We start from the raw sequence: 25,022 nt of genomic DNA, 5'->3' as shown, positions 1-25,022 counted from the left end.
GGGCCTATGTTAGCGGCATGGTGTTGAAATTCCCCAAGTATATAGTGCCTATATCTCATTCTGCGTTCGCTCGCAATCCGATTTCGATATCATGAACTTTCGAACCTTAGTGTGTCTGCTTTTCTTGGTAGGCGTCAGTGCGCAGAGAACTATGTTCAGAGGGACCGGATTTGGAACATACTACTACGATGTGAGGCAAGTGGAGGCCTGCGACACATCGTTTGTGGCTCAAAATTTGGGCCCTCTGGAGTGTAGCTCGCAGAATGCTTTGTCACTGAACCACGTGAACTCGAACTATGTGGTTGCCATGAATCATAGCCAGCTTAAATTGGACATGTCAAAGTATTGCGGAAAGCGGGTTATCGTCACGGTCAATGGCGAGCAGTCAAACCTACCGCTCTTTATCGGCGATGGATGTCAGCGTTGTGCAGGAGGATCGGCTTCAAGTGACGTCTGGAATGCGGTCGCCGCCCCCGGTCTCGACTTTAGTTACTCTGTCCTGGAAGAGCTGTCTGGAGGAGCTGCATGTGCTGACGGTCACATTCAAATTGCTTGGGAAATTGTGGATGACACGATCTATAACTTCTCGGATGGTGTAAATTTCGAAACGGCACCCGCGGAGGCTAGTGAAGAGCGGACGACCTCGTCAGCTGCGCTCGTAATGTCCACATCTCTTTCCGCTGCCAACTTTCTCCATACGCCAGTTAACGACGATCCAGTGCAAAATGCCGTCGGTTTCCCGGCGTTAGGGACGTGCACAGGTGCGACAGACAGCCGCCTGAGCCGTCCTTGCCCGACAGGGATATGGCGATGCAACGGAAGCATCCTCGAACAATGCCTTACCGACAGATGGACTCCTCGCATCACTTGCGGAGCCGCGATGACTTGTCAGGGTGGTAGCCACCCCTACTGTGTCCAAGCCCCACATTCGTCGGGTATCTAAATTACTAGACTCTGTACGCCGCGCTACGCGCGGCTGGGCATTACACCTTCTACATGGATACCTGCGGTAATTCTAAAGCAATACTGCCTTCGTTAGGCGCAAGTATAAGAGTCTTCTTCTTTTTAGGCTTAGAAACAGTAACAGCCGACTGGGTGTTGTGTCCGGACATGTTTTCATAGTACAGAAGCAGGACGCGCGCAAATGCTGTACCTGTACCAGCGCAGTGTGGTAAATGTATTACAGAGTCTGTCCCCGGTACGGTAGCATACAAGGTGGAGTTTAGGATCTTTACGTCAAGCGCCTCGGGTGGGCCGTCGTGTACACGAGCACCCGGCCGCTTAGGTGGAGACGAAACTAGAGGGAGTGCGTGATCGCCCACCACAGTTACCACAGTTACCTCTCGCTGAAGGGGCATTGATATCCTATTAGCACTTTCACAAATAGCGGACAGTTACTAGGAATACGGTGTCTTGGAGTGCTTCCTGGATGATGAAAGAGGCATCGCGCTTGGCTTAAATTTAAGGGATTGATATAGCGACCCCCCCCTTGGATCATTCGAAACCCCCCCCCCCCTGCCTGAATTTGGCCTGATTTCCCGCTAACCGTAAGGCATCTCTATATTCTGCCCGCCTAATTGTGATGAACTCCATCCACATCAGAATCCGACATGGGGGATTTAAGGCCCAACATGATGTTATTGAGTCTTTTGGAGGACACAGATGCAATGAAAAATGAGTTGAGAATGATAAACACCAGGTTGGAAGCCAGATTTGATGAATAAATTGGAGGTCAATCTGTATTGAATTGTTCGTTCCCTATGGACTGCAGAGTGACTTAGTATTGCTAGTACTTTACATAGTAAGTGTAGGTACCGTTGCAGTACCTGTGAAATCCCAATGCTTGACCAGGAGGCGGCGAGGAAAGCGGTCAGTTAATGCCTTGATGTAAGCGGGAAATCAGGCCAAATTCAGGCAGGGGGGTCGAATGACCCAAGGGGGAGTGGGCGAGTGGCTATATCAATCCCCTAAATTTACATTGATGGATTCTGAGGATATGGGGCTGTCTTCATGGTGCATGGCGTCTGCGGCCACCCGATCTGCGCCCTGCATTAGCCGCTTCCTTGTTACCGCATACAACATCCAGCTTTGCTTGCAGCGCCGCCACCTGCGCTTCCAGGGCATCTATTTTCCGGTAGTGTTCAACAATGGCCTCCATCTGCCGTTGTATGCCGTCGTTCCAAACATCTTGCTGCCTGATCTGCTCGTCCAGCGCCCTAGGTAGCTGTAGTCAATATACAAGTCTTTTGTCTTGGAAGTAGTCTAGAGAAATGACCCACTGCACTTGGCTGTCTAATCTACTTGGCTGTGAGTGAGGGGCAAATTGAGACCAGGATCGATCTTACTTACTGTCTGATAAACGTACCCCCCAGTGCCATGACTACCTCGGGAGAGTGTTGCCGCAGGTTATCTAAGTCGGGGAAAGCCAAGCTTGGAGGGTCCGCCGTCAAGTTGTCGCTTTCAGTACGTTGACGGTCAACCTCATTACCCGTCACATCATTGGCTTCGGTATTCAGCGGTTGGTCAACATATTCGAAAGGACAATCATCATCGGGAAGACTGTAGATGGAGGAAACCCGCCGTGGTTGTGACCCGAACTTCTCACGCCAGCCTGCCGCAAATGCTGCTGGAGCTATGCTGGGCTCATAATCAAGTGCAGGGGCCATGGATTTTGATAATACGGAAGTACACCAGTGGTGTTTGTTTTGTGCTACCTTTTCAGAAGGGTAAATGCTCAATATATATCCCAGCATAGTCGCAATATACAGGCTCCATACTGTACCGCGGAAGTCCGAGCCCTTCGGCAATATTTTCTAATAAGTCTAGACCAGGGGGCCCAGGGGGTAGGATAGATGGCTTGGGAGCCATCTTTCTGAATCATGAAGCAGGGATAACTCTTAGGGGGCTTTCCAAATGGGGCAGGCTCCCGCTCGGCCTTCGTCAGTCTGGCGTCGGTCATGCTACGTTCTTTCCGCGATGGTTGCCTTCTCTAAGCTCGATAGGCAGCGAAATGCATTCAGAATTACCTCCATGCAGATGTGATACAAGGTCCGGTGCTACTTTCGTTCAGATCAGCTTTTACCGGCTCTACTGAGAGCCAGGATGTTACCGTGCCCCAACATGAACTGATTCTTAAACAGGCAATCATAGCACTTGTAGGATAGTTGGTGGCTTGTAGACTAATTCCAAATTACACAGTCAACAGGCCAACCCCATGGAAGTGGTCGAGTAGAATCGTGTATTTTTCGACGAAGACGAACAACATCCTATCCAAGCTGAGACCAACCGTCCCAAATCCCGTGTTCCCTCCCGTGTCCCCTTAGGAGGAGTTCGAGGCGTTCAACAATTACATAAGTCCTTGTCTTCCCTTTGTTGATCTCGTTTGATCCATCATGAAATTATCGGCATCCTTCCATCGCAGCCTGCTCGTCTCTCCTCTTCGCTCTCATCATGTCCAAAGCTAACTACATCCCGTGGTCACCATCGGAAGAGCAAAGGCTTCCGGACTGGCTATCCCGACACCAGAATTTATCGTGGGAGAAGAAATCGATAGAATACCGTTGCGATACTGGTATTGCACGCGGGCCCGAGTCGCTACGTGGAAAACATAATCAACTACTAAAAGGTATCTACCGGCGGCGTTCGATATCTGCAAGATGTCGCCGCAAGAACGCTCAGGCTGTAGGATGTCAACGGCTGGCACATATGCCTGGCATTCCCAACTCGCCACCCGCCTTGAATCTGAGGGCTCCGGATCTTCAGGCTCGCCAACTGCTCCGGCAGTTCAATCCTAGAGAATCACTAACCAGAGGCCAACGGCGATCATGTGAGTACAAGCATACGAAAAGAAGATAATGCGGGTCAGAACTGATTTAGGTTGCGCTAGATGATGCAATACTCAGGATGTTTTCCCTCCAACGCCGACGACGACACTCAGTCCCGGAGAAACTTTGGAAAATATTGGACCAGGTGCTTGGGCAGTGGTGAAAGATATTACAGCTGCTATCCAAACAGTAGTGAAGGGCCAGGGCAGATGTCATTTTAGGGTACAGGGCTGTGGAGACACTCCCATGCGTTCGTCCGTAACTTCTATTTTTTACCGTTTGTCATATTTCTTTACGAGTAATTGTGTGTTCTCTTACTGTCCAATGCCTCAATCAAAGCCTGTGGTCACAATCTGATTGGCTAGTGCTTCGGTACCAATGAGCGCGCTAGAGCACAGGAGGCAAGACGCTGATCGAAGAAAAGACAACCGTATCTCTATCTACCTTAGATAACGTCTGATCGAGAGAGCTCCTGCGGCCTGCCGCGCCATGCCATCCGGATTGCAGATAAATTCCCAATACTAGAAGTCTAGAACTGGAAGGCCAGGAACGGGGAACGCTCTGAAAGGAAGATCGCCACGGCGTAAGAACTTTGTTGGTCACGCGATCCGTACCAGTCTAGCTAAAAGTGGACGCTGTACACTCCCGTGTTAGCCGTTTGCGCTGAGCTGTATTGCCGGTGGCTTATTGTGACTCCGTAGCCAATGGGATTAAGTTGGATACCAACGGAATTGAGATCCGGAAATGTGGGGCCGAATAACATCCTACGTACCTTTTCAGTCCCTCTGATAAACGTCAATTTGTACCAATATTCCGCGCTCGAGCGTACCAATTCAAAAGCCCTTCTCTACGATGCCACCTTTAGCTGAGCCGGAGCCAATCCGACCCCAGTCCCAGCTTGCCACTGTTGGTTATGAACTCACGAAACACATCACCAACATCTCTCTGATTACCAGATGATAGGTTACTGAACCATGATGTTTCTCCGAGAAGCGCTCGTCTTGCGCAATTAACGACCTTCCGGTAAAATGGGTTTTCCAACAAGAATCCATAGCTATTGCAGAGGACATATCAAACAGCGCAGAATAATGTTTGTCGTTGAATTACTATCGCATAAGTCCCAAGTGTAGAATACTTTCGCCCACGCTCAATATGGCTTTCAGTGTAGAGGACTAATACAGCAATCCTGGGTGCTTCCCACAGATAATAGTGAGCTGCATCGGCCGCGTGGGCTACTGAGTGCCAAACAGGGGTTTAGGGCTGGATCGTTCGAGTATCGTCCGACTAGCGCTATTTAATCGAATTCCCGGTGGTGGGCAATTCACAGTCGAGCCGCCCTCACAACGCCGCCACCGGGGCAGTTAGACCCCTGCAATCAACAGGCTCACAGAGTGAAGAGAGAAAGGTGCTTCAATTCAAGCCATGGATGACAGGATTGATGAACCACAAAACCGAAGTGGTTTTACATGTATAACGGACGGAGGTGGAGCTGACACTCTATAGCTCCAGTTGTTCGATAGCCTCGGACCAATCACGTCTCGTAAACGCCTTAGCAGAGTCCCATTTTTCTAGTTCACGAAGTAGTGCAATTGGCGGTTGTTCGCCCCTATTCTCTGGAAATTTGATATCGCGTGCGTACCATACCCTCCCAAATTGCATTGGGTACTGAACGCCTAGCAAACATTGACAAGATAGACGGTGGTTTCAGGGAGGACTGGGGGAGAGAGCGCTAGATGGAAAATGAAAGATCGACAGGTTCTTTGCAAAAAGAAAAGAAAGGAAAAAATTCTTATCAGAAGGTTGTTCGAGGTGCGAAAGTGAGTAATTTCTCTGCTAGCCTTTAAGAATCCGCCCGACGAACTACGAGACGTCTAAAATCTTCGTGAGCGATCTCAACCCGTTTTGTACGGCCCAACAGAGAGTAACTGGCCTAGTGACTACTACATTGGCAATTGCACACCGTTTAAAGCCTACACTTTGGCTACGATGGCTGGACTCTCCTCGGACTTGGCTCCTCTGGCAACGGTAGGAATCGCCTTCGTTGAGCAGATAATAGTAGCTCTTGATAATTTGTATGAGAAGTGATTAGATCTGAAATTTCCAGTCGGTGTCGACATTTCTGATACATTATCTGAGAGCTTCTAAAGAGGATCATGAAATTCTTAGCGTAGATTCGGCATGATTTCAAATCCACGCTGAACGATGATCTCCAGACACACCATTGGATACAGCACTAGATCTCTTGCTCAAAGACTCATGTAAAACGCTAAGGGCCATAACTTTGATGGCCTGGTAGCATAGCCCTCTGCACTCTGCTTCTGAGATCCTGACTTGCACGTAAATCTGCTTGAGCTATCGTAGAAGCCGTCTTCTCTCCCTTCGCAGGCCCCGCAAGAATACCGCCGCTCGTGACTGGCTCATTGCGGCCTCGGTGTAGCCCGGCGGTCGCATGAATTTTCCAAAGGGGGTGACCTGAAAGACGAGACCAGCAGGACTAAAACAGCACGGCTTCTGTATAGCCTGCTATGATATTATCACTAGGAATATTGCACTCACTGTGTATGGAGGCTTAGACGTCAAAAACTCGAAGTCGAACGCGGTCTTATGAGGGCCCACGACCCGACAAACTTCGCTACGCCACCAACATCTGAAACCAAATCTGCTTGGTTCCCGGCGTCCTGGATGAAAGCCAGGCTCTGTCGCCTGTTTATCTTGGGATGTTCTAATATGCTCCGCGACCCACTTCCACAATTTGACGCCCCGCTCTGGGCATGTCGATCCGAATAGGGAACCGGAGTTTGTTTCCCAAGGCTCAGCCCCTCTTCCAAATCAGTGAAATCACCCCTGTCGATTGAAACGGAATGGCTTCTGTGCGGCCTACTAAGAGCCACCAATCAGGTTTATCACACCCAAATATTAAATCCCACCAACGATATTTACCTTGTCTGACGGTGTGGAGACTACGGGAGACGTCTCGGAGAAACTCCAAATCAAATGCAGCTTTATGAGGTCCTGTTGGAGTCGACCGATTTCGCGACGCCACCAACATCTGAAACGGAATCTGTTTGGCTCTGGGCGTTCAAATTGAAGTTATTCCCCTCACCTGTTTATCTTGTGATTTTTCAATATCGTCATATGCTCATGTGAATGGCGGCCTACTACTGCAATTTATCATTGGTGACCCACCTTGGGATGGAGTGTGGGCCCCGGCACGGTCGATCCGGAAATGGACAAAACAAGGTTTGTGTATTTTGTTTGGCGGCTCGGCCTGTTACTGTATTTTATATACACCTGATAAATAAACAGCACGCATGCCGCCCTTGAATGCTTCGGTTGTGGTCCGCTACTGAGAATAGAGTTTCCAACATCTCCCCAAGCAATGTATCCATGAAGCCAAAGGGATAAGGAACGAGGCCGCCGTCCACTGGTGGATTCTGCCCGGGCTAGGGAAATGACGGCCCTGTCCTATGTAAGTGACTTATGGGTACCGCACGAGACAATCTCGCCAGGCTTTCAGCATGTCAACGACCGGCATGTTTGAAGTAATCGCTAGACAAATTTGTCTTGAGGGAGAGAGAGAGACAGAGATTCCACACAGACCCGTTGCTATGGTTATTTCACACACGACTAGCAGAAGACTCGTTCACGATTCTTATCCAAGATGAGACAAATTCCGTATAGCTACGTTTCTGCTGTTTCTTCGCCATAATGCACTATTTGGGTCACAGTGTTGTACCTGCGAAAGCGGGCCTTGTGGTCGAAAAAGAGGCCAGCCCCAGCAAGCATGGATCACACAGCCCAAATCACTCTTCGCTTAGCCCAGCGCCACATCATCGACGAATCATTATTGTGGCTTAAGCCATGTAGTTCATGTTTGGTTAGCCCATTTGTCAGGATAATACAAATTTCCGGATAAAACGGCGCTCTCAGTTAACTGCGCGTTGATGCGTAGTTCTAGGACCTGCCGATTGGGAGCTGGACGCCAGCGCTGGGGTTAAAGCCCCATTTTGCGTTATTGGCATGTACAGGGCCCCATAGGGCCCAGCATAAAGGCAAGCCCTCCACCGTTGTTTCCTCTTCTCCTTTTAGCCCCTCGTTTGAATGTGGCTACTAGTGGCCTTCTGCTGTGAGCCCACCCATCGAGGTCGAGGGTATGGCAAACGGTAAACCCACTGTAGTACGAACCCAAATCCTGGACCAAGTACCAGGTAAGAAATCCTGGGCTATGTCCCTTTACGGCTCAGGTCGGATTCAGTTCCATACGCAGACCGCTGGTCTTGCACAATCCTGGATCAAGTACCAGGTACGAAATCCTGGGCTATGTCCCTTTACGGCTCAGGTCGGATTCAGTTCCACACGCAGACCGCTGGCCATGCACAAATCCTGGATCAAGTACCAGGTCGGGTTGCGATGAGATTTCTCTTGCCCGCCCTCCAGCAAATGACAGACACCTCTTCGCGGTGCTGGAGACTATTACTCGGCTTTAATCTGAGCCGAGGAAGCCAAGATCTGCCCTCAATTTTTACACGGCATTTTACACAGTCCGTGGAACTGGCAAGAAGTATTCAAAATCTCAAACTGTCAACATTGTCCAAACACCCTGTGTCCGCGCAATTGACACCCCCTTTATATGGCATAGGATACCTGAAAGAGGCAAATAATCATCGCAGAACGACAAGATATAATCTCGCCTACGCGATATCCAAACCAGTATAGTCAAAGTATAAGATCACGTAACTTTGAGGCTACACATTCATTCAGTTGCTCGAGCTTTAAGCTGTTTAATTCAAACCTGTTCAACTCAAATCTGTTTAGCTCAGATCAGATTGGCTCAACCTAGAACCTTTTCAAAATGGCCATTTTATAAGTAGCCAAAACTTTATCTTCTGTTTGACCATATCATTTACACCTTTGATTTCTGTTAGAGAGTCCCCCTACGACAAAAATACACGCAGGCGCGGATCGTGTTAGTCTTATCCTCAATGGAAACATGGGCCAAATTATGTTTATTTAACTGTGGTAATAAAGACTTTCCCCAGCCTGTAGGCCGAGCGAATTGCAGACAAGGCTTTGATTGATTAGTGGCTCCATTAAATACTAGAAGCAAATTATGGTAGTGTTCGTTCACGATACTGTTCGTTCACGATACTGTTCGTTCATGATACTGTTATAATGTTCGTTTTAAGATACTGTTCGTTCAAGACAGTGTTCGTTCAAGTGTTAGTCAGATTATGAAGTTTTAAGATAGTGTCCGTTCAAGTGTCCGTCAGATTATGAAGGTCAATATACTGTTCGTTCAAGACTGTTCGTTCAAGATTGTTCGTTCAAGATTGTTCGTTCAAGATTGTTCGTTCAAGATTGTTCGTTCAAGTGTCCGTCAGAATATGAAGTCCGTGTCTCAATATTTAGTTTTTCTATGCACTCACTCTCTGCCAAAGTGAACATACTCGGCTGAATAAGTAAAGCAATCTCACTTTTCACCCACTATTCTAGTTTTGCTATTATCTGTTCGCAGACTTTGCCAGGGTTACTCAGCACTAATTGTACGTCACCGTCCTGTCCCCAATTTTATCACAAGATTCTTCGGTGACCAATAATTCTTCATCGCTCGCGTTTATTGTCGACTTACACAGCACAAAGGGGCTTTCGGCGGCCGTGTAAATTTCCCGCGGTCTGTTGAGCACTAGCTACTTCAACGTCTCGACACGTAAAAGACCGTCCTGAATACTAGGGTATTGCAGTTTACGATCTATTTACCCGCAGATTGATCCCTAAATACCCAGGAGAAGTCTACTGTTGACTGCTACCCGCCTGGCCTAAATAGCGGATCAGAATAGAATTAGCCGCGGGTAAACTTCGCCGAACGACCCCCGTGTGCATTTAGACTATAGTAGCATAAGAAGGAGTCATTGCAGTTCAGAGTGCACTAAGTATGGCACTCCGGTTGTATCTCAAAAGCAGCGAGAGAATTATCTGAATAAATCAGACTAAAAGTTCGTTCACAAAACTGACACTGCCTAGGGCAGTTTAACCTTGCTCCACATCAAGACTACCAATTTCAGCCAATCAGACCTACGCCAGCTAAGGGCACTCTGGCCAAAGACAGAGTGTCCTGAAGCAAGATCACAATTTCTCCGTCTACTATAGTGTAGGGTCCTTCTCCGCTGACCTAATATTTCGTTGGGTCCTTTCTTATTACCGTAGGCAGTCCGGCTTGATAAATCATATGCGATATAGGGGTATACGTTCCCTTGTCCTTTTCCAGTGCCCGAATCTCTCGCGCCGCTGAACTTCCGTCGTAACAGGCATTTCCTGATCCATGAGAATGCAGTCAAATGAATCGCGCTTCCACGCGTCAAGGGCTTCCTGCCCATTGTTGGTCGTGGTGACCTCAAATCCCAAGACTAACATGAATTGTGTAATTCCAGCCCTCCGCATTTTCCTACCAAAGATTATATTTTCCAGCTTCCTGGTCACATTCTTGACCAGAGAAGAAGCTAGCCATGCTTTTGTTCTGATTTTATCTCTGTGTATTTACTTAACTGAGGCGTGTTACCCATGCACCTTGGGCAGCTTCTATTAAAACAACCATCTTCTAAAATCACATGGACCAAAGTGACTTCTGGAAAACGGCGGGTGTCAAATTGAGGGTGGAAACTTGAATGAGATCAGTAGGCCCATTCACCCAACAATGTAGTGGCAATTTCGAGCCAGTTTGTCCTTTGACATTCAGCGTTGCTCAATAGTTAAGAATCATGGCCAGTAAAGAAAGCACCACTTTTGCAGAGACACAATAAGCAAATTAAGTCTTGTGCCTGCCTCATTAGTGATCTCTCCTATAAGTCCCGCGACCATAACTACAGATCAAATCTGATCCACTATGAGAAGGCGGGCTTCAACATCAAAAGCCTTGGCAAAATGGACTATACTGACCCTGTAAGTTTCCGAACAGTCCTTTGCAGCAATCGCGCTTCCCGTTGCTGTCACAAAGCCCCTGAAAACCTCGTAGCGCACGTCAAAGTAGTGGTCACCGTGGGCCTTCTATCAGGTTGAAGCCGGCCTCTTGTAGAAAGCGTGTACCACCAGATAAATCTTTTGATCAGAACAGTGTTAGGGCGGCAGATTCCTTCTCCAGCTCATAGCTTTGTAGCGCCATCCCGCCTACATCAAGAAACCTTGTAAGTCAACAAACAGGGAAGCTGAAATAGCATTTCGCGGCCACTCACTCGATCCATAGGTCGACGTACTTCTGGTGAAGGACTTTGACCTTACCAGCACATTTATACCTGTTATGGAAGTCACACTCTCGGAAGAGTCCTTGGCAGGACTCAGTGGATTTGCGTTGCGACCCGTGTCTTTCGCCCGCTGAATCGAGAGCCTGGAGAAACATTTCGATGTCTCAATATTGAAAAAGAGTGTACAATGAGCTTGAGGACTCAGCGAGAGCAAAAGGAAAGCCGACTTGTTGTGATGGTGGTTTTTCTCCGGTTCTGATAATCTGATATTTTATGGAAATTCAACCAGTACTTATAGCTCATCTTTGGAACTGGTGTCCGATGTGTCCGATGGAATAGTCCTAACAACAGCCAGTCTTGTAGAGAAGGGAGCATACAGCGCTCCCAGGATCACCAGGTTGATGCACATGCCCCAGAATGCATGCAATTCGTCCTAGGAGTAATACGCACGATGTGCAGCCAAGTTTCCAACCCTGCTTCCACTGAACGCGCTTCATGGGCTATGATCATTCCTAGGAACAAACCAAGGGTGCTTCCAGGAGCTCATGAACAGGCTGTCAGAGATCGAGCATATTGGCTGCTTGGTCGCTGACCAAACATTGTGCCTTTTTGGCCAGATGGCGTAGTGGTAAAACCCAAGCATCCATGAACCGTCACACAGGCAAAATGGGTCATCGCTTGCTCCCAGGAACCGACCCTTGAATTTGAGGAATATGCTACTGAAGAGCCTGCTGTCGAAGAATCCGCTGGGCACCATACGATAATAGTATCATACAGGATCATACCTGTTTCATGTAACTCTCAGGTTACAGGTGTTTTAAGTATTGTGGCTTATCTGTCTTAAAGCGGTGGCTGTCAATGCGGATACGCAGCATGGTTTAATTTATGGGCCTTTCTGGCACTGTCTAACTACCAAGTTCATGGCTATGGGTGTTCGGTGGGTATCATTGCGATTCTGGGAATCGCATTTGTTTGATTAGATCATTAGAGGGATACAATACATTGCTATTGCGTACAAACTGGAGCGACCTATGTGCAGGGCAAATTGATAGAGTAGTGATATGTCCATATTAAACCATTGTAATAGGTCCTTTTAGGTCACTCTATGTACATTGTAGAGGATTTGTTTTGCCGGGTGGGGCTTTCCTATCTAAGCTGCTGCCGCTTTTATGAGGGCGCTCAGAGTCAGGGTCACTGAGTAGATTTCGGTCCGGACTCCGGGTCACTGAAGTCTGAGCTGCCCCTGCAGGAGAGCCGTCACGTGAATCACATGACGTGATGAATCACTGCTGTCCAATGACCGCGCACTGAGCGCTCACTGTCCGGGCTGTCTGCGACCTCAGGCCTGTTTGTTTAATTGGCGTTTAAAAAAGGTAGAAAAGTTGATGTTCTGATGGGATGCCGGAACGGCCAGGAACCACGTTACACGTACTGTGTAGTTACACCGTAAAATTCGACACAAAAACTATCCCCATCACAATCACCATCACAATCACATGCAGCCTTCTTATTGAGATCGCCCCATAAAAAAAACTGGGGCAGTCAACTAGGCTGACTGTTCGGTCTCGCGGTCACGATCCTATCCAAGTAAAAAGCCCGACAAAGACAAAGAGGCTATTCAAATTTCAATTGACCTACCTACCATTTTCACATTTCAGCCTAGGCCCTATGCTGCTCGAAATCACATTCGGAATAGTATGTCGCTTACCAGTCTGGCGATCCCCTAAACGGGCCGTGGACTACTACCAGGGCGAAGACGGTTGCATGAGTCTCCTTGACTCGATCTACATAGAACCATTTTCTTATCAGTTTAACTGGTGTAATCAGTGTTCAGCAGGTGTCAATGATGCACGACTTCTCGCCAATGACCGCCCAAGTACTCCCGTGGGTCGTAGGACTCACGTAGGAGGGTCAAGCGGTGGAGTAGGCCCGTAGGGTGAGGCGGAAGGGGGGTTCGTAAAGTTCGGGTTCGTAACTTGTACTTACGCAGGTGATGACAGCGCACACCACGCGGGGAGTTATTAACTATGCCGGGTGCTAACTATCCGTACTGTGTACACAGTCAGTATGTATATTTATATCACGTGACCCGGTATCCCCTTAGTTATGATGTTAAGATCCTGTACTGTGGTTATGAATTGGAAACCTGACATGACAACTAACTAGACTCTAGTTAACTAACGTAATCGGTAAGCGAGTCGGCCATTCCAAACCACATAGTAAATGCGATAAATTACAACTCAATATCTCAACAACGGTGGACTCTACCGACTTTATCCTATAGCATAGCATCTTTAAGGTCATAACTAGCATCTATAGGGAGTTTGATGAAAATCCCAGACATGCATGCTTGCGTTATATATATCTTGGGGGGTTGGGAATGGTAACTTTTGTAATCACCATAACATAGCCTTTTAATATCTTTGAAATTGACACAGAGCGCTCAGTGCTCTTATCGATTGCTATCGTGATATAAAGGAGATCAAATAAAGTCGTGGTTGTTGAGATAATATATCAAGTTTACTATGTGTTTTGGAATGGCCGGCTGGCTTACGTGGCCGACTCGCTTACCGAATACGTTAGTTAGTGGTCTTTTTGATTAAAACTTAACGCCTGGACTTACGTTAGGCAGGTGGTGTCAGGCCCACATGCCATAACATATGATTTGGTGCTTCGGTAACGCTCACTGCTCAGCAATAAAACGCACTTTATCACCCTGGTCCCTGGAAGTCTCAAGTTCAACTCTACAATATCACATTATGGCTGATACAAGCCCCCCCGCGCTCCCCCTGGAGCTCTGGAGCTGCATTGCGTCCCATCTACCCAATGCCGACATAAAATCTTTGCGTCTGACATGCAAGCAATTCAACAATACAGTGTCTCTTCGACTCAATCGGGTTTTCTTATCCGCCAACCCCCTCAACATAGACGTCTTCCGCAACATTGCTTCACACGACAAGTTCCGCCATCAGGTCAACGAGATTATCTGGGATGAGGCGCGCTTGCATCGAGGTCCAGCACGAACAGATCAAACTAATGAGGGACATGAATTGCTCTCGGACGAGGATGAACCCGATAACAACAGAGAATGGGCTGCGGAATACTACCAGGAATACAGAGAGGACATCATTGAGCGCCATGAGTATGAAGAGGGAGATGGGTGTCCTAAATGGTTCAAAAAGGATTGTGAAGAAACCCTTTACGTTCTAAATTGCCGGAAAGATCGTGATGTGGACAGGCCCGACCTTATCGCGCGCAGAGAACAGGTTCTCGCTCACCCTTCGCTAAGGGAGCACTGGCAATATTATCAGCAGTTGCTGCGTCAACAGAAGGAAGTTCTTGCCAGTCAGAGTGATTTGGAAGCGTTTGCGTTCGGCGTTAAGCAGTTTCCTGCCCTCAAGAGAGTTACCATCACACCTGGAGCCCACGGCAACCTCATCACCCCACTCTACCCGACGCCTATGATTCGTGCTTTCCCGAAAGATTTTAACTACCCCATTCCTCGTGGCTGGCTGTACCCTAGAGCCATTGGGGAGCCCGCTACTGCATATTCATGGAATCAATACCCAGAACTTAGAGATCGGTACCGCGGGTTCTGCACGGCAATGCGCGTCCTCGCCAACGAACCCAACTCTGTCTCTGAGCTGGTGATGACTTCCAACTCTATCCCCACGGGAATCAACTGCACAATATTCGACGAGCCCTGCGAAGAGTACGACCATTTCGCTACCGTGCTCAAGAAGCCAGGCTTCCGCCGTCTGGACCTTGCCTTGCTTGTCGGTGGTAAAGGGGATGAAGAACTCGAAGCATGCTGGCGATCCCTGCTTAATGGGCGTTTGCGCCGGGCAGTCGGCGAAGCAAAAGACATGGAAGAGTTCAGGCTGCATACAACATTTGATGAAGATCTCTACTATGACCACGAATATCCTGTGCTCCCATTACAGGACATGGTGCCTGTGGAACAATGGCCCAATTTGCGCCATTTCGAACTCTCCGGCTTTGTTCTTCCACAGCATGATTGTGTCTCGTTCCTCAATACGCTACCAAAATCCGTCCGCTCCATTGAGCTTAGTATGCTGCACTTCCTCTCTCGCGGTGAAACCTGGTATAGTATGCTGGAAGAGATCCGGCGAATGGTATCGGAGGGCACGCTGTGGGGAGACCGGGATGCGGGCTCAAGACCAAAGATTACCGTCGGCGTGCCAATCAAAATGGGGAGCCCTAGACTTGGACACGGTATATGGGTTGAAAAGGAGGTAGAGGATTTCATCTACGGTGAAGGAGGAAATCCCTTTGAGCAGCGTTTGCCCCTTAACGTCCGCCGTGGAGTTGGTGTGCTGAGAGATGCATTGGACCCCGATTTTGAACATCCACATGACCGATCGATGCTTTGATAAAAATGGATATTTGTAAGGAAGATTATGACTCCAATGAATACTGATTTGAACATGTGCGTAAGGGTCCATTGTCAGCCCACTAAGTCTTTTTACAATGACGGGAGTATATATCTGTCCATGCCTTGGAGCTTTCCCACCCCTTTCGGTGTGGGTGCGCCACGGATGACCGGCCACCCATGAGACAGATAGGTATGTCTGATTCATCTACACTGGTACCTCCAATTATCTTGCCCCTTCTATCCAGCGCATTGTCCGGGGGCCACTTAGGTACCTGACAATATGGTTAGCATATATGAACCTGGTTATTATACAAGGCTGATATTTAGAAACTCACTAGATGTAGGCTTCGGACTTTGGGTCGACGACGCAGCAATTGATGAAGTGGTTCGCGACCCGCTGGCCTTGGTCTTCTTAGGCTGAGAGAGCATCACACAGTATGACGAGCTGGCTCGCAGCGTGCAAGGATAGTAGTACGAGTCTGGGGTAACACTCGAGCTCGAGCTTGCACTAGCACTGGCGGTTGAAGCTATGGAGGAACTACTACGCGGCTTCTCTTCGAGCGAAGGGTTCCACATGATGAAGTCCTTAGATGGGTCAGCTTGTATTGAAAGAGAGTAAGACATACCCAACCAGGGGAAAAAAGAACATACTTCTGCAGAGACACCGTTGGTCATGGCCATTGTCCAGCAATCCGCGAGCGCGTCATCCGTGGTGTTGCTCAGCCACATGTAGCTATCCAAGCATTAGCTAGTTACTGCCTTGATATACCAAAAAAAATGCACTTACTCGTAACAGTCCTTCCTGGTACCGTTGGCAAGGGGAATAACGGGATAAGAATTGTTTGGCAAGGCTCCGGGATAATCTGGTCTCGGAACGGATGAAGGAACGGCGGTCATGGAAACTTTGGTATAGTCATCTGAGGTCCCTCCATAGCCAGGGTACGTTGTAATGTATCCAACGGCCTGCACACAGTAGTACACACCCAATTGGAGGTTTGTACATTTCTCGTTGATCTCTGAATTCAGGAACAGGCTGCACAATTATTAGTTATCAACTTCATTTTTTCTAGCGATGAAAAAGACTGACAAGTCAGACATAGAGATACCCGACTTCTTTACCACAGCGTCGCATGTCTCGCCCGTTCCGATTCTATGGTATCGAGCGCACTTGCTGTTGGTTCCGGAAACTGTTGGCGAGGGGATAGAGCTGATTGTTTTCCATGAGCATGAGAGTGCTAATCGTCTTTCTGTTCTTGCAGGAGAACTTACGCAGTAGTGGTGATAATGCTCTGCGAACCGGTTGCACTGCTTGAGGTTGTGGAACTAGGGACAGGAATTGCATAGTCTCCCGCAGGATTGCTGATGCAAATATTCTTACCAGAGAGGTCACCGAGGTTCCTAGAAAATTATGCGTTGAGCTGCATTCTATCATCAATCATGATGTCCCTGAGATCACATACGAGCACTCGCGGTTGATATCGGAGTTCCATGAGAGCAACTGCGCCCATGTGACTCCACTCGACTTGCCAATTTTCGCACAAGTATCTCCATCCTTCACTGTGTAGGTGTTACAGCTCGGACTACTGGTAGCCCCACGATGGAGGGACTGGTGCGCAAATTTTGAAGCCTGCACCGAGGCAATGACTGCGAAGTATGCCAGGCCTTTCATATTGTCAATGTTTTCCCAGGTTTCAAGATGCGTCTCGCGGTTGTCATAAGAGGTCTCCAAAATAGAGAATCAAAATGTCTCAGATGAAAATGTCCCCCTGATCGGAAATTGATATTCATCGAATGTCCGAGCCTAAGGCTGAGACACATAGTGGAGATAGTGGGGATAGTGGAGAATCCGCACGTTCCGGCGGGTGAATCCGCAGATCAGAGCCCTTTTGGGTATAGTGCGTGGATTTGGGCCCACCTACAGCTTGAGCGCGTGTTGCTTGTGTCCAGCCACTTGAACTCAAAGAACTCTTTTTCTACCTACATACTCCTACTGAACGGCTTTTCTCATCCCACTGAGTCACATTTTTTAGCAAATTTATGAGGATGGAATCTGCATTCAGGAAATCAAGTCGAGGAAGGACCTCTTTTCAAATTTCAATCGTGCAAAAAGACCGCAGGAATGTCTCCCATGTCTAGCGACTTCATATGTACAGAAAAGATCAACGAACCCACCTTCTCCACTACCCCTGCGTCTCGCTCAATTAACTGACCTCGGGAGGCTGCGGCGCGTGGCTAGAGCTCATGACTTTTCTCTTGTGATCACACTAATGCAAGTCAATCACTGTCAATGTCACATCGGCACAGTAGCCTGCTAACATTGAGTGGTCCTTAACCCAAGCATTTCTGGCCCCCTGTGGAGAAAGAATCTACGGATGATCTTATTGACTCTTATCGCGAGCTTAGCTCGGCATGTGCCCTGAAAATCTCGCGCAATGGATCCTTCGCCCTCGGAAGCAGAGAATGGACTACTGCAGGTAGAATTGCTAGGCCGACAGGGACATATCCACTGGAGCCCAGGAAAATTTCCAAGCCGACAAAAATTAGTATGAAAACCCCCGATACTTACTTCATTGAAATGGCCCAGTTTCCAAGTCCCTTTTCACTCGCGTGAACCATATAGCTGTGTATACAACGAAACTATACAGCATGGCCTCCTCGAGCCGCCTTGATTCGCTCATTTTGTTACTACTTTCTTTGACTTCTCTACTTTCATTCATTACCTCCACCCGTGCCGACTTGCTAGAAGGCCTTGATGTCCTTGATCTCATGAACAATGTCGAAGATCCATACACATGCTCCAAAGACAAGCCATGCAGCAACGGTGCTTGCTGTGGTGAAAGCGGCAACTGTGGATATGGTCCAACATACTGTGGCGACGGCTGCATGTCCAACTGCAACGCAACTGCCGATTGTGGACTATATGCGAGGATCCCTGGCCAAGGTTGCCCTCTGAACGTTTGCTGCTCCAAATATGGATTCTGCGGCACAACCAGTGAGTTTTGCGACAAGGGCTGTCAATCCCATTGTACCCAGCCAAAGCCATAGACCGAGGAATCCAATGTCCAGAAGCGCGTTATTGGGTACTGGGAGGCTTGGAACATGGACCATAATTGTGGGACCATGGAGCCTGGTGAAATTCCTGTTAACTTGCTTAGCCATTTGATCATTTCTTTTGGCTACATCAGCCATGACTTCAAGGTTACAAACATGGACGGTGTATCTCCTAAGTTATATCAGATCGTTGGTGATCTGAAGCAGCGCAATCCGAAGCTCAAGATCATGATTGCTCTTGGGGGATGGACTTTCAATGACCCCGGAACCTGGCAGAGTGTGTTTCCGACAATGGTGTCCAGTGAAACCAACCGGAAGACATTCATTAATAACCTTCTTGGATTTCTCTCCGAGTATGGCTACGATGGTGTTGACTTTGACTGGGAGTATCCTGGGGCCGATGACCGTGGTGGCTCTGCCGATGATGGAGCCAACTATGCCAAGCTTCTCAGGGAGCTCAAAGATGCAATCAAAGACAGCGGCCGTGACTATCTTGTCACCTTCACATCTCCAACATCCTACTGGTATCTTCGCCACTTTGATCTGAAGGCGATGGCTGATAATGTCGACTGGATTAATCTGATGGCATATGACCTTCACGGTGAATGGGATAGAGATAATCCAATCGGCAGTCGAGTCCTCGCTCACACCAACTTGACTGGTATTGATGAAGCACTTGATCTGTTCTGGCGAGTGGATATCGATCCTTTTGATATTGTCCTCGGCTTAGGATTCTATGGCCGGACCTTTAAGCTTCGTGATGCTTCGTGCTGGAAGCCCGGATGTGAATTCAGCGGTGCTGGTGCAAAAGGTCCCTGCACTGATACTGAGGGAATTCTCTCATATAGGGAAATCTCGCAGATCCGTAAGGATACTGGGGGCACTGCCTATCTTGACAAAGAGGCTGCTGTCAGGTATATGGTATACGATGACAATAGCTGGGTTTCTTTTGACGACGAGACTACGTTCAAGATGAAAATCGACTATGCCAATAAAATGGGTCTTTCCGGTCTGATGATCTGGGCGATTGATCTTGATGATAACCGTCTCAGCGCCTTGCGAGCTGTGTCTGATTCAGATGCTCTGGAAAGTTCCGGATCTGCATTTGATCTTGTCGATTATGCCCACATCTTCCCCTCGGACATTCGTCCACTAAATTCCACGAAACCCGTTTACGGCATTTCGACCTTTGGAGGTGGTGACTCTATGAGTCCCAATGGAGGTGGCTTTGGTTTCCTTCTTGTTGCTGGTGAGTCCCATGCCGTCTCGAGACTGCGAAGGCGAGACAACGAGCCGGAGCCTTTTCACTTCCTCGACTGCCCTTCAGATGTTGCGGATGCTCCCAAAGACCACATTCATACAGCTCGAGTCGTTTGCCTCAGTGATGACCTGAACGGGTGCTTCCAAGTGATGGAGCGAGGCGTCGAGGGCACCATCGTGGAGATGCCCGACAATGTAAGTATTTTGTCCTTAGCCGCTGTGATGTGACCCTTCTAACACGCAAGCTCCAGTGCGCTCCTGACACATTCGCCCGAGCTGTTTCTTTGCAGCCTTCCCAGAGTGAGTTCTTCACCATTGGGAGATATTCAAAATCATCGCTGATTGTTTGCTCTAGACCAGGCTGTGTCCGCCGAGATCAAGAAGCGGAACCCTACATCCCAGGTCTACGACTTCAAGTTTGACTACAATATGGGCCTGAGTCGGCGTGATACGACCAACAGAACGAGTATCCGCTTAGATTACTCGAACGTCAAAGGATACTGGGACAAAACAGTGGACTCGCCCGGAGTCGAGGATGACGACGGCGTGATGGAAGCACGATCCAGAGTCAAAAGGTTCTGGTCGTCCAGCCCCAAGGACTGGAAGAGGAGCTATACGTCCTCACGCGCACACGCAGACTTTGAATACGATAGCACCAATGCCATCCCTATCAAGCGGAACATCAGCGAGCTGGTTTGGTATCAGACTGCCAGAGATTGTGAAGTGGAGGGAGAAGATTGGGGCGAAGCCTTTGCAGCCTATGTCGTTGGTAAAATTGATGCTAAAATGTACATTGGCTTCTCGATGGTTGCTGAGTACTACGACAAGCTCTATGTCTCACAGGCCAACGGTTTTATCACGGCCGGCGGTCAGAGTGATCTGACATATGGCATTGACGGCTTCAGTGAGGTCGATTTCTCCAGGGCAGATATGGGTAATCCAATTCACGGCGCGACACGATCCTTCGATCTGAAAGGAATGACCATCAGTGCTGGTAAAAACAGTTTCGTGTCTTTCAGCCCCTACCTTGACGTCAGCTATGAGCTCGCCTCTTTCAACGGATCCAACAGTACGTCCTTCAGCAACAGTGCCACAAGCTTCATCGGCCATCTCGAGGCGCGAGTGATCCAGGACTTCTCCAATGTTACTGCATACTGGCCAATTGACTTTCCAGAGAGCGAAAAACCTGAGTCTGGCAAATTTGCACCGAATGAGATCTTTGTCAACAACAACAACAAGGTCTGGTACAGTGACGGCGACGGCGGCAAGCTGGCCGTCGGCACCTTCCTAAGATTTGGCGTCAATATCCACCTTGACGTACATGGGCAAGATCGCCGTACACTCGAATCGACCGCAGTTGGAGATGTGAGTTCCTCGATACCTGCCGGGCACAATGGCCGGGTGTTCTGTTGTTGGAGCTAGCTGACCCGTCATAGATGGCATTGATGTACAACACCGTCTCAGATTTCGCCTTCTATCCTGCGGATGATGATTCTGATATGTCTTGTACCGATTTCACGGTTGCGTAAGTGTCAAGTGAAGACACCGTCTGTTTACGAGCGTCATTGACCGTCGATTCCAATTATAGGACCGTTGTCTTTCAACAGGCCCAATCGTGAGTTCGACCATATTCTGCTTCGGCCATTGAAAAATGATTTTCTAATCCATTTCCATTTGGCAGAAAGGCACTGGAGAAAGCCTATTGGACCAATGAATCTCCTCGGCTTGGAGACGACCTCGTGAGTTCTTCCATCTGTGAATGCGTCAAATGTTTTAGGCTCATCTTGTTCGTGACAAATTAGCAAACACCTGGCCGTGGAGCCGTCTGTTACCCCAATTATGTCACCAGTCATGATGCCAAACGTAGCCTTAGGTATGAGAATGTCCACAACTCCTCTAGCCTCCCCGAAGAGGTTCAGGGAACCAGCCTCAAGCTCCGCGGGGATCCAGGTGAATACATGGCCTTTCCTGGGGACTTCAACTACGGGAGTCTCAAGTCCAAGCCGCCGACTGCAAGTGAGATCCTTGACAAGAACGTGTTGGAGTGGATCGGGGACGCAACTGAGGGCGCCATTGGATGTAAAGACTGTGGGTCGTGCACCGATACTAAAGACAAGAAGAAAAAGAAGAGACCCTGTTGTGGTTGCGTGAGTATGGACTACAAGTGGTCCTACAGTGATATCCCGTCTTATAAGGACTGTGATGCCTGTTCATCAAGCCCTTCAAACAGACAGTGGCCCTACGGAGGTAATATCGTTGTGCCAGGCCCACTCAAGCAGCGAGGCCTTGAACCATCGTCCGAATATGAAGACGAGGAATTCAAGGGCAACTCAACGCTTCATCAACTTCACAGCCGGGAACCTGGAAGGGCGAATATGGGCAAGAAGTACGTCTCGATGTGCGGAGAGAGGGAATTCGCCAATTCCCCTGGCAAGTATCCTCAATTTCCCCAAGATGCCTCCTCCCCGTGGGTCGGGATTCAGAATGGAAAATGGGATTCCATCTCAAGATGGTGGGGAAACACCTCTTCCTTATGCAGCGACTGGAGTGTCGGACCCTTGGAGGAACACGACGTGGAATTGACACCCGTTGGGATACATCGAGCCCAGTATCAGAGTATGTATCGCCATGATGGCGAATTGAAAGCTTGCTAACCGATATAGCCGAACATGTCTTTGAAGGCCAACTCATTGGCGACTTCTTCACCCATTGGCTTGACAAAGGTAAAATTGTCAATCAGTTACCGATGCCAAGGAACCCGCAACCCATATGGTCCTGCGAAAATGCACTTCAATACGTCCACGAAGGTAAGTCGTGGAGTATTACAGACAGCAATGGGCATAAAGAGGGCGCGTCTTTCCTTGAGGTGCTTCTACGAGAACTTGGCAGCGAAGAGCACCTGGATAGGCTGACGATCTTCAAAGGCCGAGCCAATGGAATGAAAGGCGGAGTAAGTGCTGGATCTACCGCTGCTTTAGAGAGCACATTGCTGACCTCGAAACAAGATGTTTGGAGGAAGCCAAGCTGCCGATCGGAGAAGCTGGAGAAGGAAAAGCGCAGACGAGCAGCTTCAAACCACCAAGACAATGGGCATGGTCTTCGAATACATAAATCACCCAGATGTATGGGAGAAGTTCTGTACCACATACGAAGCCATTTATGACCGTCTAGGTGAATTTGACGAGTACCACTCTCAGAAAGGCAACAGCTTCCCTGTATTGCAAGACGAATGGCCCAAGTATATCGATGCTGTTCTCAAGTCCATGGCCAATCGGTCAAAGGGGACTCTCTCGTGGATGTTCCAGCAGCGAGCGTACGTACTTCACTTTCTATTAACCCTGTTCATCTATGCTACCAATACTTACCATATCTCTAGAGAGAAGAATAACAAGTTCTACAGTCTCATTTGGGGAATCAATGTTGGCAAGAATGTTCGCAAGATCACCTTGCCTGGGAAGTGTCCTAATCTGCCTCGGTCTTAGATGGATGTGGCTGCTTGGAGAGACAATCTCATCAAGCTGTACCTATCTGAATGTTGGATGGATTTAGTGTCATATTAGCATAGTATACAGTATACACCATATATGCATTACATCCCCCTTCGCACGCACACAGTTCACAAGCTTCTCCCCGTAATGCGCAAGCGAAGACCCGTAATGCGGCATTCCCATGAATACCACACCGATAGCACTCGATGATATAGCCCATAGTCCGTCCACGCTGTTACTTAGTATAAACACCTGTTGGCAGATGAGTCCGCCGAGACCGTGAGCTATGAATATAATTGGCCTGGTTGGGCAGTCTATGCGTTGGCTGACGAGTGCGTAGGATAAGGATTGAGCGGGGTCGTGTAGGCGGTTTGTGGCTGACTTCGATGTTGATGTTGATGTGAAGTTGACGAGGTCGAGTTCGTAGCCGAAGGTCATTATGCGGGCTTGGGGGATGTCGTTTGCGAGGAGGTCTTTTGGCCAGAAGGTGCCGTTTTGGTGGGTCCATGTTTTTGTACGGTTGCATGTGAGACCGTGGATGAAGATTATGCTGGGGGTCGTTAGGATCGGGGTTCCATGTTCTTTGGATCCATTCGTTGGGGAATCAGCGATGTCCATAAGGCACATGCCGCTGGAATCTGGCCTGGTTAACAGAGTAGTCAACAGAGAAGTGGATAGTTACTACACTGCTGCGTTCGACCCTCGGCCTTTGGTGGGGAAAATAGTTGATCAAACGGGGAATGAGTGTGTGTCGGATGTTGTTGATTAATACAGTAGATAGGCACAAAATCGAGGGTAGGGAAAAACACGGTCAATGGATCGGATTTTGAAAGTGGTGACCGACGAGAAAGTAAACTGCTGATAGGAATAATCATTCAGATTGACAGATATCCACACATGTGGTTGTGGGTGAAGAGGCGTGAATTTGATGGTCAAAAGCGATGAACGATTGACAGGCAGAGGAGAATGGCAGCCAATGAAGAAGCAACAGCTCGCCAGGTCAAAAACTGGGAAGACCCAAAAACAGATGAACAAAAATTTGCTGTTTAACCGTTGCCCTCTGAAAATGGACGGAGAGGGAGGTTTAAATCGATTGGCCAAACATCACCACATCCCTGCACGCTCAGGTGAGTCATAATCACGCGCGTTGGTAATACCCCCGCACACCCCCAGCTCGACGGCCAGATTTTTTTCCACCCGGAAGTTGATTGATGGACTCAGGCATCAAATGCCAAGCCCTACACGTGTTACAATCTCCACTGCATAGGGCCTAATTGGCCGTCGTATAACAAGTGCAGCCCTACAAGTAAGGTTACGGAGGAGGGAGAGGCAGCATTAAGGTGCTGCGAAAATCAGGAACGGATTCTCTGGTTCCAGGGAACCAGAAAATCCACTCTCGGGAACACCCGTAGCGGCCTACAAGGTTTTGCATCCAGAATGGTTATCGAACAGCTCAGTCATACTCCGTACACAAAATCCACTTATTCCAGCAATGTAGTGCATGGACGATCCGCCATGATGTCGATTCTCTATGGAGGAGACAGGAATATCGTACATGAATACCACGGCGGGTGGTATGTAGCTCTTTTCTGTAGAAATAGTCTTGGAAGTAGGTTCAAAGTGGTACTGCTGCCCAAACCAAGTCGCGGCACCCTAATTGGGCCTAGCGTTACTCTGAGCAGCATGAAGAGAAGCGCTAACCACTTCTGACTCTTGAATTTAGTGCCTTGTTGCCCTGTTTCCAAGAATGAGTGGCTCGTGCTTCTCC

At 48.6% G+C, this 25,022-nt stretch overlaps 6 protein-coding genes across 6 annotated transcripts; 4 read left to right on the top strand and 2 right to left on the bottom strand.

The window, feature by feature from the left end:
* Positions 1 to 151: 151 nt before the first annotated feature.
* On the top strand, positions 152 to 900 carry N7515_009747 (RlpA-like double-psi beta-barrel domain-containing protein; the record flags this gene model as incomplete). Its single annotated transcript, XM_056670490.1, has 2 exons — positions 152 to 744; positions 771 to 900. The coding sequence occupies 2 exons, from the start codon at positions 152 to 154 to the stop codon at positions 898 to 900; spliced, it is 723 nt and encodes a 240-aa protein (XP_056516863.1).
* Positions 901 to 2,008: 1,108 nt separating this feature from the next.
* Positions 2,009 to 2,666, bottom strand: N7515_009746 (uncharacterized protein; the record flags this gene model as incomplete). The annotated part of the gene is made up of 2 exons (XM_056670489.1): positions 2,009 to 2,216; positions 2,350 to 2,666. 2 exons carry the CDS (start codon positions 2,664 to 2,666, stop codon positions 2,009 to 2,011), a joined length of 525 nt encoding a protein of 174 aa, XP_056516862.1.
* An 11,152-nt stretch (positions 2,667 to 13,818) lies between these two features.
* N7515_009745 (F-box protein) lies at positions 13,819 to 15,453 on the top strand (the record flags this gene model as incomplete). The annotated part of the gene is made up of 1 exon (XM_056670488.1): positions 13,819 to 15,453. One exon carries the CDS (start codon positions 13,819 to 13,821, stop codon positions 15,451 to 15,453), a length of 1,635 nt encoding a protein of 544 aa, XP_056516861.1.
* Positions 15,454 to 15,719: 266 nt separating this feature from the next.
* Positions 15,720 to 17,124, bottom strand: N7515_009744 (LysM peptidoglycan-binding domain-containing protein; the record flags this gene model as incomplete). Its single annotated transcript, XM_056670487.1, has 6 exons — positions 15,720 to 15,727; positions 15,791 to 16,188; positions 16,243 to 16,488; positions 16,543 to 16,662; positions 16,725 to 16,853; positions 16,916 to 17,124. 6 exons carry the CDS (start codon positions 17,122 to 17,124, stop codon positions 15,720 to 15,722), a joined length of 1,110 nt encoding a protein of 369 aa, XP_056516860.1.
* A 1,104-nt stretch (positions 17,125 to 18,228) lies between these two features.
* N7515_009743 (uncharacterized protein) lies at positions 18,229 to 18,408 on the top strand (the record flags this gene model as incomplete). The annotated part of the gene is made up of 1 exon (XM_056670486.1): positions 18,229 to 18,408. The coding sequence occupies one exon, from the start codon at positions 18,229 to 18,231 to the stop codon at positions 18,406 to 18,408; it is 180 nt and encodes a 59-aa protein (XP_056516859.1).
* Positions 18,409 to 18,426: 18 nt separating this feature from the next.
* Positions 18,427 to 23,248, top strand: N7515_009742 (glycoside hydrolase family 18 protein; the record flags this gene model as incomplete). Its single annotated transcript, XM_056670485.1, has 11 exons — positions 18,427 to 18,447; positions 18,501 to 19,961; positions 20,018 to 20,066; positions 20,122 to 21,131; positions 21,203 to 21,291; positions 21,355 to 21,381; positions 21,448 to 21,505; positions 21,569 to 22,382; positions 22,430 to 22,716; positions 22,772 to 23,079; positions 23,143 to 23,248. 11 exons carry the CDS (start codon positions 18,427 to 18,429, stop codon positions 23,246 to 23,248), a joined length of 4,230 nt encoding a protein of 1,409 aa, XP_056516858.1.
* Positions 23,249 to 25,022: the final 1,774 nt, after the last annotated feature.

The sequence above is a fragment of the Penicillium bovifimosum genome (genome assembly GCF_028826915.1).
Source record: "Penicillium bovifimosum strain IBT 22155 chromosome Unknown utg000008l_segment0_segment0, whole genome shotgun sequence".
Classification (NCBI taxonomy): Eukaryota; Fungi; Ascomycota; class Eurotiomycetes; order Eurotiales; family Aspergillaceae; genus Penicillium; species Penicillium bovifimosum.
This window is presented reverse-complemented; position numbering and strand designations above follow the sequence as displayed.